The 20,692-nt window shown below is 32.9% G+C and overlaps 1 protein-coding gene across 1 annotated transcript; it reads left to right on the top strand.

Moving 5' to 3' along the window:
- Positions 1 to 6,108: 6,108 nt before the first annotated feature.
- On the top strand, positions 6,109 to 20,692 carry LOC105335679 (uncharacterized). Its single transcript, XM_066076948.1, has 9 exons — positions 6,109 to 6,114; positions 8,177 to 8,311; positions 9,458 to 9,584; positions 9,698 to 9,815; positions 9,905 to 10,034; positions 12,540 to 12,720; positions 17,603 to 18,032; positions 18,558 to 18,773; positions 19,566 to 20,692. Exons 3-9 carry the CDS (start codon positions 9,478 to 9,480, stop codon positions 19,830 to 19,832), a joined length of 1,449 nt encoding a protein of 482 aa, XP_065933020.1. The 5' UTR covers positions 6,109 to 6,114; positions 8,177 to 8,311; positions 9,458 to 9,477; the 3' UTR covers positions 19,833 to 20,692.

Here is a 20,692-nt window from a genome sequence, read left to right as displayed (position 1 = left end):
TATCAAATTTACATATTTCCTATGTATAAGTTCAACCCCCCCCCATTGTGGCCCCATTCTACCCCCGGGAATCATGATTTGAACAAATTTTAATCCACACTACCTAAGAATGTTCCCACACAAGTTACTTTAACAGGTTTTCTGGCCAATTGCTTTTTAAGAAGAAGATTTTAAAAGATTTTCTCTATCCTATCCTATGTAAAAATTCTACCCCATTGTTGCCACACCCTACCACTGAGGATTATATTTCGAACAAACTTATAAATCTTCACTACCTACGGATGCTTCCACTCAACTTACAGTTCGTCTACTCAATTGATTTTTTACTAAAAGATTTTTCTCAATATATATCTGTGTAAAAATTTGACCCCCATTGTGGCCCAACCCTACCTTTGGGAATTATGATTACCACAAACTTAAATTTACACTACTTGTGGTTGATTCCACACAAGTTACAGCTCTTCTGCATGACCTGTTGATTTTTAAGACGATAGTTTTTTGAAGATTTTTATTAAAACTATTACTAAGTATAGTCCACCCATCTCCAATGAGTCCCACCCTACTTCCGGGGATAAAAACCTCCTTGAAAGTCCTTTCCCCAAGGATGCTTTGTGCCAAGTTTAGTTGAAATTGGCCCAGTGGTTCTGGAGAAGAAGATGAAAATGTGAAAAGTTTACGACAACAATGACAACGCCGACGACGACGTCAAGGGACAAATTATGATTAGAAAAGCTTATTTGGGCCTTTTGCTCAGAGGACTTAAAATGTATGGGTTGAACGTACACTGTATAAGTCACCAGTCCAAATCCTGCGAGTTCTTTTAGGATTTTTACCTTATCGAAAATTTTTAAAGCATAAGTTTTGGTCCAATACCGTTTAATCGTAAAATACAATTTCAAATTTTTTTTTTTCAAATAAATATACTTGATAAATGTTATAATACAAGTTTACAAAGGGATAATTTCTACCTATGTTCAGTTTTGAATATGTTTACAAAGTTTAACGATAAGAAAAAAATGAAATTTTAAATTTGGGCGGTATCGAACCAACAACTTCAAAACCCCAGCTCTATTAAGTTTCCTAAAGCCTGGTGCTATAACCACTGAGCCATTTCAGTCACAATAAAATCAATTGTTTTAAAAATTTTGTATGGAACTGCGACCACGAATTTATGGACTTGTATTATTTTTCTAAAACGTTCAATTGTTCGGATACAAAATGAAATTTTTAAAGTATAGTTGGTCATCTCTCCACGTTTTTGTTGATTGAAATTCTTTTAAACCTTATATAGACTATGACAAAAATATGACGCTCAGACGCACTTTATAAAATACATAAATAAAAAGGGTTATAAATCGATGTTATGATAAATACACACTGTTTTCAATAATTTTGAAAAAAAAATATTAGGTTTGTTGATATTTTAATTTTATAGTATCTAATCTATCCTCATGTAGGCATTTTAAACGCCTTATTCATCAATCCTCTTTAAAACCGTAAATGTATTAAAAAGTCTAGCTAGTAAATTTAGAATGGCCCAGAAATTGCCCATGTTGGATGATGTACTTGTGGAGTCATCTCTGTGTCCCCTCAAAGGAATGTTCTGTTTTCCACAGAGAATTACTGATTCAACTATCATTCTAAAGAGCCTCAAGTTTTCGTCATATATGTCCTTGTTTTGTGAGCTAATCTTGTACTGGACTGTGGTTTCTGGGGAAGTGAGGCTTGCTTTCAGAGTCTGATATTCAATGCATGCACTTTTGTGGTAGGCAGACTGTTCGTGTCTTAGAATTGAACAATCTTTTCCGCCAACTTTCTTGAAATTTTTGAATGGTTTACTTACAAAGGTGTCGTAACATCTTACATCTGACTGAGGAAACAGCATACAAATTTTGCAATGACCACCCTGAAGTGCGCTACTGTGTGTCAACCATTTATATTTATTTTTATCCAACCAACTTGCCCGAAAGTACAACTTTCTCTCCTTACCAGGGACGAATTTTGTTACAAAGGGCAAATTTTTCAGGGTTTCTTCGTGGATCGTGACGTCATATTTTCCGACTTGTTCAAATAATTACATCACATTTATAACTGAATTGGCATTAAGAAATGACAAGCCTAATAGGTCTATATTGGATAGTGGTGGTTTTTCAATTTTGTTTATACTGTACAATCGAATCTGATAACCCCTTTTTTGGCAAAATTCGAGGGGGGGTCCGGACCCCTGACCCCCCCCCCCCCGCCTCTGGATCCGCGCATGTTATTCACGTTGTAAACCTTTATCCATATTAATATCGACAGGTGTTCTTTACCACCTCAACATGTATAAATTCAATTAATCCTAACTGTGATTTTCTCGTTATTGTCTATATAGTTCATACCCTTTTCCATCTGGATCCTTTACACTTTCATGAAGAAAATTGTTTTTATGGAAAATGGTTTTAATGCTTACGCATGTATCTATATGAAAAGACATTTGCATAAAATGATCTTCGATTTTAAAATTCCAAAATCACAACTCACTCTCTCTCTCTCTCTCTCTCTCTCTCTCTCTCTCTCTCTCTCTCTCTCTCTCTCTCTCTCTCTCAAATTATTTAATGGTCCTTAAAAACGGAAAAGGTTTAGTGAGTCGACGGACAGTCAGTATGTTCGTGCATCAACGAAAATGGCTATAGGTTTCCGACGAACAGCTTTAACGAGATGGAATGAGGGTCCTTTAGGCCAGTGGGCCACATAGGTAGCCAAGACAAATGAAGTCTGAAAGTGAATGAAACTTTGAATCAAGAAAATGTACTACATGCATGTGTTTATATTTTAACTAGTTTGCTGTTCTGAAGAATACTAGTAAAACTATTACCTTAACCAACTGATGAAACATGAATCAAACGCAAATTCATGAATTCTATTGTTTATCTAAGTAATAAAATTCTATGTAAAAAAAATCGATCAAATATATATGCATTTATGGAATATTTACGTGATCCATGATTATTAACCAACATGGTATGAAAAATATAAAAAAAAAAATCATCTAAAACTGAGGAACGTCACATGTATCCTTAAGGTTAATTGGTCATTTATAAATATGGAATTCAGGTCACAGAAAATGTTAACAGTCATGCACTACATCTCTTAAGAAAAAGAAACAATCACGATATTATTTCTCATGGATTCTGAAAAAAAAACCCATATCAAGTCAATCATTCATCATTCAATCAAAAATTGTTGGACATTCCATTTAGTAAAATTCAAAAAGATTCTAAGTTTAGGGATAATGGCTTTTGTCTGTCTGTTTGTTTGCTTGCTTTTCTTTGTTTTGTGTTTTTTGAGGGGGTGTTTGCTTGTTTGCTTTTTTTTGGGGGGGGGGGGGGGGAGGGTGGTCGTCAAGTCATACTGACAGCAATTGCTTCGACCAAAATATTGATTTTGGGTTTTTTAAGGGGAGGTTCAATTCAAATCATTTGCACCTAAATCTGTTTGGCATAATATGTCTGTTAAGGTGTGGTACTGATGCCTAAATTAATAGCGTTTGATTTTAAACTGCCTTTAATTGTGAATTAAAATTTGTAAGATTTTTCTAGATGTGTTTATATTCTATATACAAAATTAATCTCGTTTTCTTTTCTGAATATCATGGCCTCTATCTCTTTCAGTTGTTTTAAATAAATGCCAATATATCGCTTTAGCCAACCGCAACCGTAATGTGTGCAACATGTGAAATATATTGGTATTTTATTAAGAAAGACTGTAGTTTTCACGTTATCTAACGGATTTTTAATTAACACTATTCTTTTTTCGGGATCAAGAGCGCATGAACTTCGAGAATTATTGGAGACGGAGAGACATTTTGGTATGGCGAAAAAATTATTACACTTCATGTATGCTTGCATTAAATCAGGGGCGTTTTCAATCTTAATCACTATATTGAAAATATGTATCCTCTTACCATTAAATCAACAACGTCTGCGTTTAATTTGAAACGCTGATTTATAACATTTTCGTGAATAACAATCCCTTTTTACTTTGTATTTTCTCGGTTCTGTGTTTTGCATTAGATAGAAAACGATATAGAATATGTCTTAAAGATATGATATGTTTACGTCAGATTACTGTTTGTACTATGGTGGCAAAGATGTTTTAAAATTTTTTAATATGCAAAACCCAAGAAGCCAAAAAGCACACAAAAACCCAAACAACAACAACAAGAACAACAACAACAACAACAACAACAACAACAACAACAACAAGAGGCCCATGGGCCACATTGCTCACCTGAGGAACAATAGGTATGATAAAATCAGCTTAATTGAGTCATAATACAAACTACATGTACATGTATCTGGACAATGTACAGCGTAGTACATTATAAATAATACATGTAGATCCTGTATTAATAAAAATATGTTTGTCTCTCCTGAATATTTTTATGTTTATTATCATTAGTGCATTTTCTAACTAGAGGACTTTACAGTAATATCACATGTTGAGCATTGCAGTTCTCAAAAAGATCCTAAACAATCGTTTATATATAAGATATAAACCTACATCAAACTCTGAACCCCTTGTGAGGCCCAAGAATCGTCCAGGGGCCAAAGTCTAAGCAATCTTATAAAAACACTTGGCTGATTAGTTTCTAAGAAGAAACTTTTTAAAGATTTATTCTATATATTCGTATGTAAAATTTTGACCCCCCCCCCCAATTGTGGCCCCACCCTACCACTGGAGGTCATGATTATCACAACTTTGAATCTACACTACATGAGGATGCTTCAACACAAGTTTCACATTTTCTGGGTGATTAGTTTCTAAGAAGGAGATTTTTAAAGATTTACTCTATAAACTCATATGTAAAATTTCGACCCCCATTGTGGCCCCACCCTACCCCCAGGGGTCATGATTTTCACAACTTTAAATCTAAATAACTGAGGATGCTTCCACACAAGTTTTAATTTTCCTGGCTGATTAGTTTCTGAGAAGAAGATTTTTAAAGATTTACTCTACATATTCCTATATAAAATTTTGACACCCCCCCCCCCCATTGTTGCCCAACCCTACCCCCAGGGGTCATGATTTTCATAACCTTGAATCTGCACTACCTAAGGATGCTTGCACACAAGTTTCAGCTTTTCTGGCCGAATGGTTCTTGAGAAGAAAATTTTTAAAGATTAACTCTATTTATTCCCATGTAATACTTGGAAAACTTTTGACACCCCCCCCCCCCCACATTGTGGCCTTACTCTACCCCTGGGGGTCATGATATTTACAACTTTGAATTTACACTACCTCAGGATGCTTCAACACAAGTTTCAGCTTTTCTGGCCAAATGGTTCTTCAGAAGAAGATTTTTAAATATTTCTAATTTTTTTAAATAATTTCTTATTATATCCCCTTTGAAAAGGATGTGATCCTTAATTTTTGAATTCCCTTTGCATAAGGATGCTTTGTGCCAAGTTTGGTTAAAATTGCCTCAATAGTTTTTGAGAAGATGTTAAAAATGTGAAAAATTAACGGACAGACAGTCTGACAGACAGACGGACGACAGATAAAATGTGAACAGAAAAGATCACTTGAGCTTTCAGCTCAGGTGAGCTAAAAAACCAACAAAAAAATTCAGACATTATCTACACATCACAGAAACTTAAAAAAAACACCAATGTGTCTATTTCTGTAGTAAGTAAGTAGCTTATTGTGTTTTCTTATTTTTTTTTAATCTTTTAAATTGTATACAAATAATTACTATTGGGTTTTTGGCTTAACAAAGCACTTGCTTTAGGATTGTCCCTGACTGTCTAAGGTAACATGTGGGATCTTGTGAAAGTCGAGAGAAGGTTCGGCTTCTTTGAACCTTAACATATTCACTTGGCTTCGCTTCCTCCGCCCCCTTCTTAATCGCGTATATTTTATTTTATAGCCTATTATGTCCGGGACATACGCGGAGGACTAAATTTACACCACCCAGTTACTATGTATAGATCGGAAACTGGTCAGTTGTCGTGAAAAATCCAGATATTTTAAATCTAACTCAATTTTATCAAAAGATTGTGTAGGGTCTGCGATACCGATAAACTAAGGGTAAAATTTCACCATGGTCAACTATAAAAAGCAATGATGAAGGTTAGTGATCGAATTTTTCAAGAAATATTGGAGATTAATCTGTGTGAGATACCGGTACTTTCATTTGGTTTGTTTTTGTTTTTATTGGTTTTTTTTTATATATAATACATAGACATGTTTAGCACATTATCCTGTTATTAGCATCGCGGTGCTGATAATTTTTGACGTTATTTCACGTAACGTCAGAAGCGCTGAAATTGTTAATAATCACTCTTTATAACTTTTTAAAACATCAGGATGATGTATATTACAAAACATTATATCAGATTTCATCACTTCAACGGAAATACACATATGCATATTTAGCAAAAAAATTTTCATCTGTCTATATATATATTTGTATATACTCATGTTATTGACATCGCGGTGCTAATAACAGGAGTATAGAGAGAGAGAGAGAGGATGTTCAGAAATCATTATTAAATCTGTGCGAAGGATAGTATTTCCAGGAAAGAGGGTTTCTTTGGAGGGTCCATCAGAAAAAAACCTGGGGCTTGGTGTTTTGGGAGGTGTCACAATTACAGAGTGTTCAATGCCTCCAAAATACGGCTGGAAATTATTAGCATCGCAGTCTGCTAATAACAGGAGTATATATAGAGAGACGATGTTAAAAAAAATCCGTATCAAATCTCCACAAAGGGAAGTATTACTGTGAAAGAGGGTTTCTTTGGGGGGTCCATCACATAAAAACTGGGGCTTGGTTTTTTTGGGTGGTCACAATTCAGTGTTCAATGCATCCAAAATACAGCTGGAAATTATTAGCATCGTGGGGCTAATAACAGGAGTATGTTTGGAAATCATTCTATCAACTTAACAAAGGGAAGTATTCTAGGGTAAGAGGGGTGCTATTTGATAAAAAACGAGGCTTGGTTGTTGTTTTGGGGGTCGTGTCTATAAATTAAGACTTCAATAAAATGGACAATTGGCTGAAAATTATTATTAGAATTATGGTGCTCACAACAGGAGAATGTATAGGCAGGGAGACAAGGGATTTAAACATGAAAGGAGTGGAATGACAATGCATTGAAAGTCCAAGCATTGAAACCTCCAACAGGTTTACTATCTTATTGTATTATGGAATAAACGTCAACGATGTCAGTTATTTTCATTGTGCATCCATTGCTAGAACATCAGCATTACCAGTCCATAAAACATCACTTCTGTGAGATATTATTTAAAGGGAAAAGGATATATACATGTATTGTAACAGATTCCCATATATTTGACCTTTATTCCATAATAAAATAGATTATAAATATATCCCTTTTTGTCACATTTTCTTACGGAATATATGGTATAGACCATTATGATAATGTTCAGATTCCTTCACATTTTACCTTAAAGTTTATTCCGTAATAATATGATTGACTTATGAAAATATGACTTGTTTGTCATCTTTAACGGAATAAATGGTATTGATTGTAACAGATTTCTTCATACTTCTCCATTATTCCGTAAATAAATTTTAGATGTTATAATATCACTTTTAAAGCCGTATTCTCTTATGGAATAAATGGTAAAAATTGTAACAGATTTCTTTATAAATTTAACCTTTATTCCATAATAAATCAATGCAATAACAATTATGAACTTTCCAATCTTTGTACATTTAGGTAAATGTGATTAACGTTTGTTGAGAATTTAGAGGTAAATCAAGTAAATGTATTTTCTAAATATTTGAACTTATAATAGTTATACAATCATACTAAAATAAGTATTATACTTGACGTTGATAATGTAAACAACATCAAAATAAATTAGCATCGCAGTGCTAATAACAGGGTAATGCCGAATTTACCAAAAAAGAGAAATATTACTGTGATGCTTTATATTTTTTTTTGTCACAATTAAAATTTAATGTAGCCTTGTACCCATTAAAAAGGACAATCAAACCTTTTAATTTTTATATTACATTGAATTTGCAAAATCAGGCTATATTTGCAACTATGCATTTCAAAAAATATTTTTTATAACAGGGTATTTAGATAGTTCAATGTAATGACGTATTAATTAATTGAATGGACAAGATTTATGATTATTGAACTTGCATTTTTTCTTGTAGTTGCTCAATGTGCATCATTTAAACAGATAATAACACATTGGAAGAACTGCACCAGAAATGACTGTCCTGTGTGTCTGCCATTAAAGCATGCCCAAAAGACAGACAGGACTGGGCAGAATCCAGCAAATCCAAGTGGTAAGAAAATGCATAAACAATTATAGTCTGTCCCAAGATATATATGCATCACATTTGGACGATTTTTTATAAAAATACACATACATGTGAAAGAAGTGCAGTTGAAATAGTTGAAAAGGATAATTTCCAAGATAATTTCATTGACACATTATCATCTTTCATGCAGAAAAATTCACAGGAACGAAAACAGATTCCTTACGGAGATTTATAACGGGGAATGTTTACATCTTTTCTCCATTCAGAACACACTCAGAATACATCACGCAATTTTTCAATTTTCAATTTATCATCCGGGCTTGTTGTAATACAAAATCCCAGTAGACATCACATTTTTTGCATTGTTATGAATGAAACCTGGTAAGCTAACATGGGCGTTTCGACTGAGAAATCTTGGAAATTTTTCTATACTTTTGATTGAACATCGTTTGAACCCTGAGGTATATTTATAAATATCAAGCAATTAAGGTGGAATAACACATCATCACAAAATGGACGACCTCTTATCGAAACGACATTTCGTTTTTGAAAAGGATTTTACCGACGTCAACATTTAACTTACTTCATAGTCCAGTTGAAAAATAATTGGGCTTGTGATCCGTACATCCCGTGTTCAAATCCCGCAGGGGCTTTTGTTGTTACTTACTGAATTGAATTTTTTAGATATTCATTTTTATCCCAAAACAGCAATTTTTTTGCTGATTTGACATATGTACAGTTTATTTATCAGTATATCTTTCATAATCAAATCATTTTCTGTTAATTTGAGTAACTTTTTCCAGGTGTGTTAATCCACCTTAAGCGAAATGTGAATCTAGGATATCTTGGGACAGAGTATGGTTTCAACAGGTTTTATTCAATGAAACTGTGGCATTTGATTTATGACACTTGTTTGTTTAAAAATGCAAAATGGTGGGGAATAATTGTGCTAGTATTTATCTTAACTTAGTAGTGATAGAGAGTATAAACTTTTTGAAGTGTCCACTGTGCATGATGCTAGGATTTTCATGTTTACATATTCCTAGTTCAAAAAGAAGATTTTTATAATTAAGATTAAAGGATTATTGTTACTGGTAATGAAGCCAATTTTTCAGCATCTGGAAAAGTGCTAGTGGCATATAGGCAATCCCCAGAATAACTTATTGGCAGGGTTCACAAATACACCTGGTATGGATCGGCAGAAGTCTCAGCAGATAGCAGCTAACACAAACAGTGGTTCTAAGGAATGGCATCAAAGTGTGACGCAGGACCTAAGAAATCACCATGTCCATAAATTGTATGTTCATATTTCTTGAAATAGTTCAGTTTTGGTTGTATTAGTTTCATATGTTCATGATTGTCATATTTAAATCATTGCAAAAATAATACCTACTTTGTGTATGTTTTCAGAGTTCAAGCAATATTTCCTAATCCGGACCCTGCTGCACTTACAGATAAGAGAATGAACAACTTAGTGGCCTATGCTAGAAAAGTGGAAGGAGATATGTATGATACAGCAAATAGCCAGGTAAGACTTTCACAAAAATCCAGGAGGTGTCAACTTCATGTTTTTTATTTCGGAAAAACTTCTTCTTTACCTTAAAAATTCTTTTATAGGAGGAGTATTGCCATTTGGTGGCTGAAAAGATTTATAAAATCCAGAAAGAACTGGAAGAGAAACGGTTGTACCGTATACAGCATGGCACTGGGGGAGCTACAAATATTCCAGAAGCAAGACAGAGACCGTGTAAGTATTGATGTATTACATGTTAGATAAAACTATGAGATACCTGGTTTATACATATAACGTATAACGGGTATTTTTTACATGCTGCTAATTTTTACTAATTTTTACGAGTTTTATAAATCCTTAAAAATTAAACCCGTAAATTTTCACAGAAGTAAAAAAACACTGCACGTAAATTTTCTACATCGTACGTATGAGAGTAATCTTCATGACTTTCAGCTCAGTCCCTGACGGCTGCACATGTAGGTATTTTTGAGCGTTTTTGTCATGTGGTGATAACAGTTCAGATCTTTCTATTCAGTCTTGAGTATTTTTTAAAACTACGTATAATGCCACGTTAGTAGCTAGATTTCAATCACTCAATCAATAACAAAGCTATTTGAAACCAGTTTCTAAAATGCCAAATCCAAATAGTGAAATGATTCCAAAAGAAATTATAACTGCTTTACATAAATCGGTTGCCACAACTAATTCTCCACCAAGAACACCGAAAAGGGGAAAATATACGAAATACACCGATTCAGATCGTGCCGCTATTGGCAGATAAGCAAGTGAAAACGGGACCCTAAAAGCGCTTAAGAAATTTTCTTCTGATTTTCTTGGAATATCTGAATGCACTGTTCTTAATTTTAAGACCAAGTATGTTCAACTTTGATTTTTGAGATGGAGATGTCTCTATTGGTTGAGAGAGAAAGAAAGAGAGAGAAAGAAAAACAATTGGAAATGGAGTTGTCTTTCTTTTTTTCCCGGTAAATCAAACTAAGACGAGCACATGGTGTACATCAATGATGATACACAGATTAATAGGAAGAAGTAAAGTGTAAATCACATTTGAAATAAAGGTAAATGAATAAACACAAAAATAATTAAGGACTTGTTAACAAAAAAATGAAATTTTGGTTTTTATGTGTGTTAATTGTATCAAAGTCACGGTGAAATTTTGCTCCTTTTACCACAGATGATTTTAATTTTTACAGACATGTCCAATTCGAAAAAAAAATTACGCGTAAAAATTCAAATCGCCTTATTTTAAGACAAATTCGTAAAAAATCACAGCAGTAAAAATTACCCCTTATACGGTATCGCATGACAACTTGCAATGCTGGAAAATCCTGCAAAGGTAAAATTGCAATGCAAATAACAAAATTTTATAGTCAATTTAATGTTAAATACCACTCATATATTTATTTGCAATAGTGTTTTATGGTCAAGTCAACCTGTTCTTTGTTTATTTTGTGAACTTATCCCCAAACAATGTGGAACTTATAGAAGTACATATTAATATACCTTAATATAAAAAGAATGTATAGACATATATAATACATTATCAGTGTTCTCCATTATCTAAAATTATTTACCTCAGTGAAAAGTTTCTTTACACTTTTCAGAGATGAAAATATAACACATCATATATCATATATTATATATAAGGACAATATAACATATATCATATATAAGGACAAACATAAACAACATTTACTTACATTTACATTATTTTTATTTCAAAAATAAATGTTTGTTCTTGAATTTCTGGTAGACCTTTAGATAACATGTAATATCACATCATCATAAAGGTGGGCTAAATTCAGTTAATTGAGGCAGCAAAGAAATATCATAGTGTGGAGATAAAAAGGCCCATAGATACTCCTTTTTAGCTCACCTGAACCAAAGATTGTTCATCTGTCCTCCTCCCTCTCTCCATCTGTAAACTTTTCACATTTTTCACTTCTTCTCTAAAACCACGAGGCCAAATTTAACCAAACTTAATACAAAGCATCCTTATGAGAAGGGAATTTTAAATTGTTAAAATAAAGGGCTAAATCCTTTTTAGCTCACCTGAGCTGAAAGCTCAAGTTAGCTTTTCTGATCACATTTGTCTGTCGTCCGTATGTCTGAAAACTTTATACATTATGAACTTCTCTGAGACAACTTGGCCAATTTCCACCAAATTTGGCACAAAGCATCCTTATGGAAAGGCAAATATAAATTGCAGAAATAAAAAGCCAGCTTATAGGAAAAACCTCGAAACTGAAAAAAAGGTGTGAACTCGTGTGACGTTTTAAAACCTTACACTAGGGACCGACCAACTAGAGCAAAATGTTTGGGAGACTTCAGTTCTCCTGTACAGAAAAAAGGGAAAAGTTTTTGAAGTGAAGGAGACTTCCCTTACTTGACAACAGCATAACGCTAATGGTGTTATACACAAATTCAACTTTAGATCATTTAAATTTTAATAGAAGCAAGTAAATAAAAATCAAAAACAACTTTTAAAAATGTCTTGACCAATACTGGGGCCTCAGAAAGGGGTTCAAAGTTTGAAAAAGAAATATCAAATGCTCCCAAATAGAATGTTACAAGGAACTATTGTCAATTGAATGTTCATGACACATGTGCACTGTGCATGATGCTAGGATTTTCATGTTTACATATTCCTAGTTCAAAAAGAAGATTTTTATAATTAAGATTAAAGGATTATTGTTACTGGTAATGAAACTGATTTTTCAGCATCTGGAATAAGTGCTAGTGGCATAGGCAATCCCCAGAATAACTTATTGGCAGGGTTCACAAATCCACCTGGTATGGATCGGCAGAAGTCTCAGCAGATAGCAGCTAACACAAACAGTGGTTCTAAGGAATGGCATCAAAGTGTGATGCAGGACCTAAGAGATAACCTTGTTGGTAAAAGGTATGTTCATGTTAAGTATTTCAGCTTCACTTTTGGATGTTTCAGCTGCTTCATGTATTTGATTGTTGTATTTAAAACAAGGCCATAAATTTCAAGGCCAACAAATTGGTTGAAAAAAGAAAACAAATTGAAATAGCTGGTCACATATCCAATTACAGAATTTGGAAGTTGTTAAAACCATTTTGACACAAATGTGATTTCCAATGAAATTTCCTGTGTTACATTAGAAGGTTATTTTTCAAATCACAAACCAGGTGTAGCTTACTTGTAAGAAGCAAAAAAATGATGTCAACTATAATTCTCAAATGTAAATATATGTAATAAATAGCAGTGTTAAAAAGTTCACCGGGATATGAATATGGTTGGTTCGTGATCAAATCTTCTGAGAAGCCCTTTGTCTTAACAGGATTTGATCACGTGACCAACCAAGTTCCTATCCCGATGAACTTTTTAAATTTCTGTTTTTATTCTCAAATAATATAAACGAATCACAGAGGTAGTGTCAGATACAGAGCCTGATCTCCATTATCAAGGATGCTAAAAAAGCTGCTACCTTACTCAAACTTGCTTTATAGATGTGTTTGTTGTAAAATGATATAACATGTTTTTATATAATACAGTATTGTATGATATGATATACTATTATACTATATGATACAATATTTAATCATATATTTAAAATATGATACAATGTGATATTTTATCAAACTTTTTGTATATTATGATATTGTATCATAATATGTATTGTATCATAATATCATTATATTATTATATGATATTGTTATATGTAACAATATTGTAATGTTAATGTAATAAGATATTGTATCATATGATACCATGTATTGTTATATTATTGTATTGTATTATGTGATGAAATACTATTACTTATTAGGTTAGTTACTGACTCACTACAGAAATATATTGGGTTGATCAATCTCATAGATGGCGAGGCGAAGCCGAGCCTTCTATGAGATTGATCAACCCAATATATTTCCGTAGTGAGTCAGTAACTAACCTAATAAGTGTTTTGTTTTCTCGAGGACTATCAAGCGACACAAATAGCGATGATCTACGCAAAGCCATGTACAAGATGCCATACATCTCTTCCAATTTAACTCATTTAAACTCTTCAAAATTTTCATCTCACCTTTCAAATACTCTTTCAAAATCTTTGCTTTACCCATGTTTACTTACAATGTTTTGTTGCTATTCAATTTCAAATGTTTTCTCCCTTTCCTCTGCAGAGATTTGAGCAAATTTCGACGCTGCCATTTTGTTCTGCTCCAGACAAAACAATGTGACGTCAATATTCTAAGGGCAACTACTCTAATTTTAAAGAATTTCAAAGGGCAACAACTCCAAATACTTTAAGAACTTACAGCATGCAGTTTATGTATAAAATACTATGAAATGTCGAAATGAGTAAGCAAAGCGTCGACCAATGACAGCCATATTGCCTAATATTATTTCTCACAGAACAAATATTGAGATATTTGAGGCAATCACGTGCTATGTTTAAACCAATGAAAATGTGACATTTCAGTCCAAGGGAAAACAAAATAATATATTATTACTTATTAGGTTAGTAACTGACTCACTACTGAAATATATTGGGTTGATCAATCTCATAGATGGCGCATATATATTTCCAATATATTTCCGTAGTGAGTCAGTAACTAACCTATTAATAAGTGTTTTTTTTCCCGAGGACTATCAAGCGACATATTTTTTCACAAATAGCGATGATCTATGCAACGCCATGTACAAGATGCCTAACATCTCGTCCACTTTAACCCATTGAAACTTTTCAAAATTTTCAATCTCACCTTTCAAATACTCTTTGAAAATCTTTGCTTCACCCATGTTTACCTATAATGTTTTGTTGCTATTCAATTTTAAATGTTTTCTCTCTTTTCTCTGCAGAGATTTGAGCAAATTTCGACGCTGCCATTTTGTTCTGCTCCAGACAAAACAATGTGACGTCAATATTCTAAGGGCAACTACTCTAATTTTAAAGAATTTCAAAGGGCAACAACTCCAAATACTTTAAGAACTTACAGCATGCAGTTTATGTATAAAATACTATGAAATGTCGAAATGAGTAAGCAAAGCGTCGACCAATGACAGCCATATTGCCTAATATTATTTCTCACAGAACAAATATTGAGATATTTGAGGCAATCACGTGCTATGTTTAAACCAATGAAAGTGTGACATTTCAGTCCAAGGGAAAACAAAATATGATACATTTCCATATGTTATTTTATGATACATATAGAATATCACACTGTTGTTTTGATCTCGGCCCTGGTATCAGCCCGAGCGGTTGGTATCGGCCCAAGCCTGAAGGGCTGATACCAGGGCCGAGATCAAAACAACAGTGTGATGTTGTTTATATCATATATCTGAAATCATATCTTGATGCAATGTCATATGTATCAATATCATTATTTTGTTATATATTACAGTATTATATTGTATGATATAATATATCACATGACACAATATTGTAATAGTACCTTATGATACAATTTCATATTTTATATGACTATATATTGATTAAAATTGTTTTTTTACATACATGTACCGTATGAATTTAAAGTTTGATTATCAAACAATTTTTAACATATAATATATGATATTGTGTCAAACCACACTACAGTATCCATGAATATCCAAGATTATTAACTGTGATTTTCATAATATATGATCAAGGTGGTCTCATAAAGGTGATGCCCTGTCTCGGTGAGCTCTGTAGTCTGTGATTACCAATGTTTATTAACTGTAATAGTGATTATTTACGCTGGTGTTGACTGTTGAGTATGCATTTTTTGTAGTCAAACAACAGCATGTGTATCATCCAGATGCATGATTTACTTGGATAAAATTTTTATTATTATACCCCCGCTCCGAAGGCATCCGATTGGTACAGAAATATATCCAACAATATGGCATGCCTAAACAAATAGTGTGTTAAAATTTCAACCATCTGCGATAAACAGCTGCTGAGAAATCTTTGAGGAAAATTTGTTTGAAAATTTTGGCTAAAATAAACAAAGTACTCATTTAACAGGAAGATGACGTCCGATTGGTACAAAAATATATCCCACAATATGGCATGCCTTAACAAACACTGTGTAAAAATTTCAAGCATCTCCGATAAATAGCTGCTGAGAAATCTTTGATGAAAATTTGTTTGAAAATTTTGGCAAAAAATAAACAAAGTCATTATTTAACAGGATGTTGACGTCCGATAGATACAAAAATATATCCCACTATATGGCATGCCTTAACAAACACTGTGTTAAAATTTCAAGCATCTGCGATAAATAGTTGCTGAGATAAATGCGACAGAAATTTTTGTTACGGACGGACAGACAGACGGACGGACGGACAGACAGACAGACACACAAGGGTAAAACAGTATACCCCCGCTCCGAAGGAGCTATTTATCGGAGATGCTTGAAATTTTTACACAGTGTTTGTTAAGGCATGCCATATTGTGGGATATATTTTTGTACCAATCGGACGTCATCTTCCTGTTAAATGAGTACTTTGTTTATTTTAGCCAAAATTTTCAAACAAATTTTCCTCAAAGATTTCTCAGCAGCTGTTTATCGCAGATGCTTGAAATTTTAACACACTATTTGTTTAGGCATGCCATATTGTTGGATATATTTCTGTACCAATCGGATGCCAGCTTTCTGTTAAATGTCGACTTTGCTTATTTTGCATATTCACATCAGAGCGGGGGTATCACTAGTGAGCATTGGCTCACAGATATCTTGTTTCCATATGCGTGGGGGTATTTTATGTGGTTTAAAGCTTACTGAGTAACTAGTGTAAATTTCCCCCACATGTAAAAATCCTCTTCTATGGAATTGCATGCATTGTGAATCTGTAAAATTGAATTGTTTTAGAGAGAGTATTGCTTTAAAATTTCTTTACACAATTTTGGTGACAAATGAGTTTAGAGCATAATAGGATTTAGTCATGCATTTAGTTTACTCATGCAGTTATAATTTATATAGTTTATCAATTAACTAGACTTTGACCCATGCGTGCACGGGTTGACATTGCATATAATATCGGGCATTTACAAAATTGATACATTGAAACACCGTATATTGTGGACATTTGCATAATGAAACTTCAAGCCTACAATAATGCTGTTAATTTCACTAAACTCTGCTGAGTTGGAATAACCTTACTGTGTCTTGGGAAAGGCCTTCACCACAGTTAAAATGCCTCCCATATACCAGTAATGTAGCAGAAAATTATAGAATCGCTCCAAAATGATTTTGGAGAAAAATGATAAAGTTGCATTGAAAATAACAGTCAAATTGTTATAACAAATCATTTTGAAGCTGTAAATACCTTTCTTCGAAAAGTTTAATTCAATAATTACAGAATTCAACATATTTCAACAACGTTTTTTACACACCATGTTGACATTCGAAAATCTCCCGTATTTTCTTTGATGAACTGTAAAATTTCCAATGAAAATTAAAAAACATTTGTTTTATTGTTTATCCATGCAAATGTGGTATTGTGGAAACATAAAATAAAGAGCCTCCCGTGATTAAGCTTGAATGTAATGCGCATGTGCAAGATTGTAAAATCTAAAAAATTCAAATTATTACCGGAATTTTTTTAGGAATATTCGTTGATTATTAATTAATGATGCTTGATTGAGAAAAGAATAAAAACAAATAGGTAGTCTTCAAGTACAAAATTTTAATGATGTTTAAAATATATAAAAACAAAAGACAGTACTCTTCCGATTTATCGGTATTCATGCCTAAAAATTTGAGTCTATTTTAATATATAGTAGTATTGATATACAAGGATATTAAAAAGTTTTGTGATACTTTCATTTTAGGGTGGCTCAGAAGACCATTGCTGAATTAAAGGAGAAATCAAGAAGAAGGCCAACTCCATACTCAGGAAGCCTAATGGCCAAGGTCATTAAGATTGGACATGTGGCTGATGGTGGTGATGATGCAGAGTTGATCAACTTTAGCTTGGCTGATAAATCTGGGGCAATCCTAGCTACATGCACAGACAAAAGTAAAGAGAGGATGATTAAAGAAGGGAAAACTTTGCATATTAGAGAGTTCGTCATTAAGAACGGAAAAGTTGTCATGTCATATAAAACAAAAGTCATGGCGACGACAAATATGGACATTCCAGTTGCCATGATGGAAAAAGCAGAACACCTTATTTTCCCTACATCCCCAATCAAAAAGGTAGAGGAGCTTTTGGCGTCACCATTGGGAACAATATCAACTGTACAGGGACAGCTCTCAAAGGTATTGTAAAAATGACGAAGTAACTTCAGCTGACAATTAATTTATCCTAGCTCAAATACAATAGTTCCACTTATTTTTTAAACATAAATAAAATTGTGTATTTTTTGTGGAAAACAAAATTTTGTAAATATATCATTCTCATTATTTTTATTATGTCTATAAAATTTGCACAATATTACATAACATATGGTATACAGGGTTATTTTTACCCTATGTATGTTTCGCCCTTCTACACTTGCAAACAGTTTCAACCTATCTTGAATTTGCCCTGAATTCTTTTAAATTAGCACAGCTATCTCAAAAATAGTAATTAATTAAGTTGCCTTCTTAATTTCACCCTTTGACAACAAGACTCAAAAAGAGAAAGGAGTGAAAATAAAATGAGGGCAAATATTTCCCTGTTCACAGAATAGTTATGCATTGCAACAATAGATTCATATAGTCACTTATGCTTTTTATAAACATTCAAGTTGTCTTTTTGTGTCTTAATTTTAGAAAATATAACATAAATTTTTATTTTAATAGATTGAATCTACTAAAACAGTAAAAGTCAATGGAACAGATACGCTGATCAGAACAATAAGTATAGAGGAGAACGGGAAAAAGATAGATGTCACCCTGTGGCATGAGATGGCTGAGGAAGACCTGAAAATTGGGCAATACCTGTCCATATCACACTGTATATTAAAGGAGTGGCAGTTACAGAAAACTTTGAACACAACACGTTATTCCAAGATTCAGGTACACACTATTCAACCCTTTTTATGGATTATAAATATTTATATTGAAACTATAGTTACAGAAAACTACTAATATACATTTTAATCATATCTGATCCTCACCCATGTCTGATACTGTAGATTCGATCCTTATTAAACATGAGGAATTAATATCTGCGTAAAATTGAGGGGTTCTAGCTACCATGGAGTGCACTGGTACAACATATTTGAAAAATTTGATCTCAGCTTGTATGCATGTTCATTCCATTATTTCCATCGTGGGCAAATTTGCAATAACTTTGTAAAATGCATGGATACCATCAACAAAATTTTTGGATCTCATATTTTATGCTTGAAGGACAAATAACATTTTCATGCTGAAAGAAAACTTTGAGGCTGAGAGTCAGAGAACTTTAAAATCATACCATTCATGTAATCAAGTTTTTCGATGTCACTGTCAGTACATGTATTAAACATTCTTGGAAACATGAAATAGTTTTGTTTTATTGCTAAAATACAGTCAGTTTTACTACTCAATTGATAAGTAATGAAATTCAAGGAAGTGACCACTTTCAAAATTTACTACATCTACACTTGTGTTATAGAGATTTATAAACTTCATATTGCATAATTATTGTCCCTCTTTGTCAGAAAAGAATAAATTTTGTTAAAATAATTTTAAAATGCTTTAGCTATGATTTAAATGTTTAATAGTCATTCACTACTCATAATTATTTTGTTTTTGTCATTATAATGCTCAATTTCTGACATGTCTCCACATTATATTAAACACGTCTGTTAAAATAAATTGTAGATACTAACTCCGCCATTGACAACAACTGTGAGAGGTAGCATTGACTCATTATCACTTGGTGAGGTTTCAATGGAGATTGCACTTAAAGAGCGTTCCAAAGCAAAATATAAAGACTTCTCTGTGGAATTGTCCCTTATAAGAACCATATTTCCAGAAACACAACACACAAGAAATGAACAATTGGAAGAGTACCTCCTTGAAAAATTACCGATTGAGGTGGAGCTCATAGCACAAGGGTCATCTGTGCAAAATATGAGATTGATTTAGCAGACAACAATGAACTATTCCCTTGGGCTTGAAACCTTCTTTGATGAACTAAGAAAGACCCGTTCAGTAAATAATTAAGAATGTCAAACTCCTATAAGAGACATTTAAAGTTTGACCTATGTGATGCTGCTGAAATTTCTGATTAAATGCTTTTGCTACTTTTTGACATGTACACATAGTTTCACTATTGCTGTGCAATAGTAAAGTAACATGGCTGTAATTAACATGTTCATGTACCTGTAATATTCTGCCATGAGTATGTAGATTTTATAATATTTTTGTATGATTTAAAAAAACATGTCGTAAAAGGTTTTTTATGTGTGTTTTTGGGGTTTTTTGGTGGCATATTTGCTGGTATGAATCTTTAGTATGTGTGTGGGCATGCTTCTGTGTGTTGATTTTTTAATGACTGTAAAGTTATAACTGAGGATTATCCTAACATCAAGTTTCAAATTATGAGATGCACATATGTAACCGTTCAGCTTTACATTTATTTCTTTCATTAACCTTTGACTTTCTCAGTAAAACAAAATACTTTTATCAAAAAAAAATGTGGTTTATTTGAAATGATCTTGCAAAACCTTAACACAAGAATATGACTGTTTGCTTTTTGACCCAAATGTCATTTTTTGTATTTTCTATTTTCAATTTATTTTTCATTGTTTTTCGGCAAGATTCATATAAACCTTTGTAAATTTATAAGTAGATTTCCTTGTTGCAATCTTTGATTCACACATAAGAACATCTTGTTATTTTCTTGTATGCATTTGAAAAAATATAACGCATTTGTGTAGCAGAAGTTTGCATATTTATTGTGAATATTAACTGATACATTCGTAATGTACCAAAAATACACTTGT

Source organism: Magallana gigas, chromosome 2 (genome assembly GCF_963853765.1).
Source record: "Magallana gigas chromosome 2, xbMagGiga1.1, whole genome shotgun sequence".
Taxonomy (NCBI): Eukaryota; Metazoa; Mollusca; class Bivalvia; order Ostreida; family Ostreidae; genus Magallana; species Magallana gigas.
The sequence above is the reverse complement of the archived record's forward strand: the minus strand, read 5'-3'. Positions and strand labels throughout refer to the sequence as shown.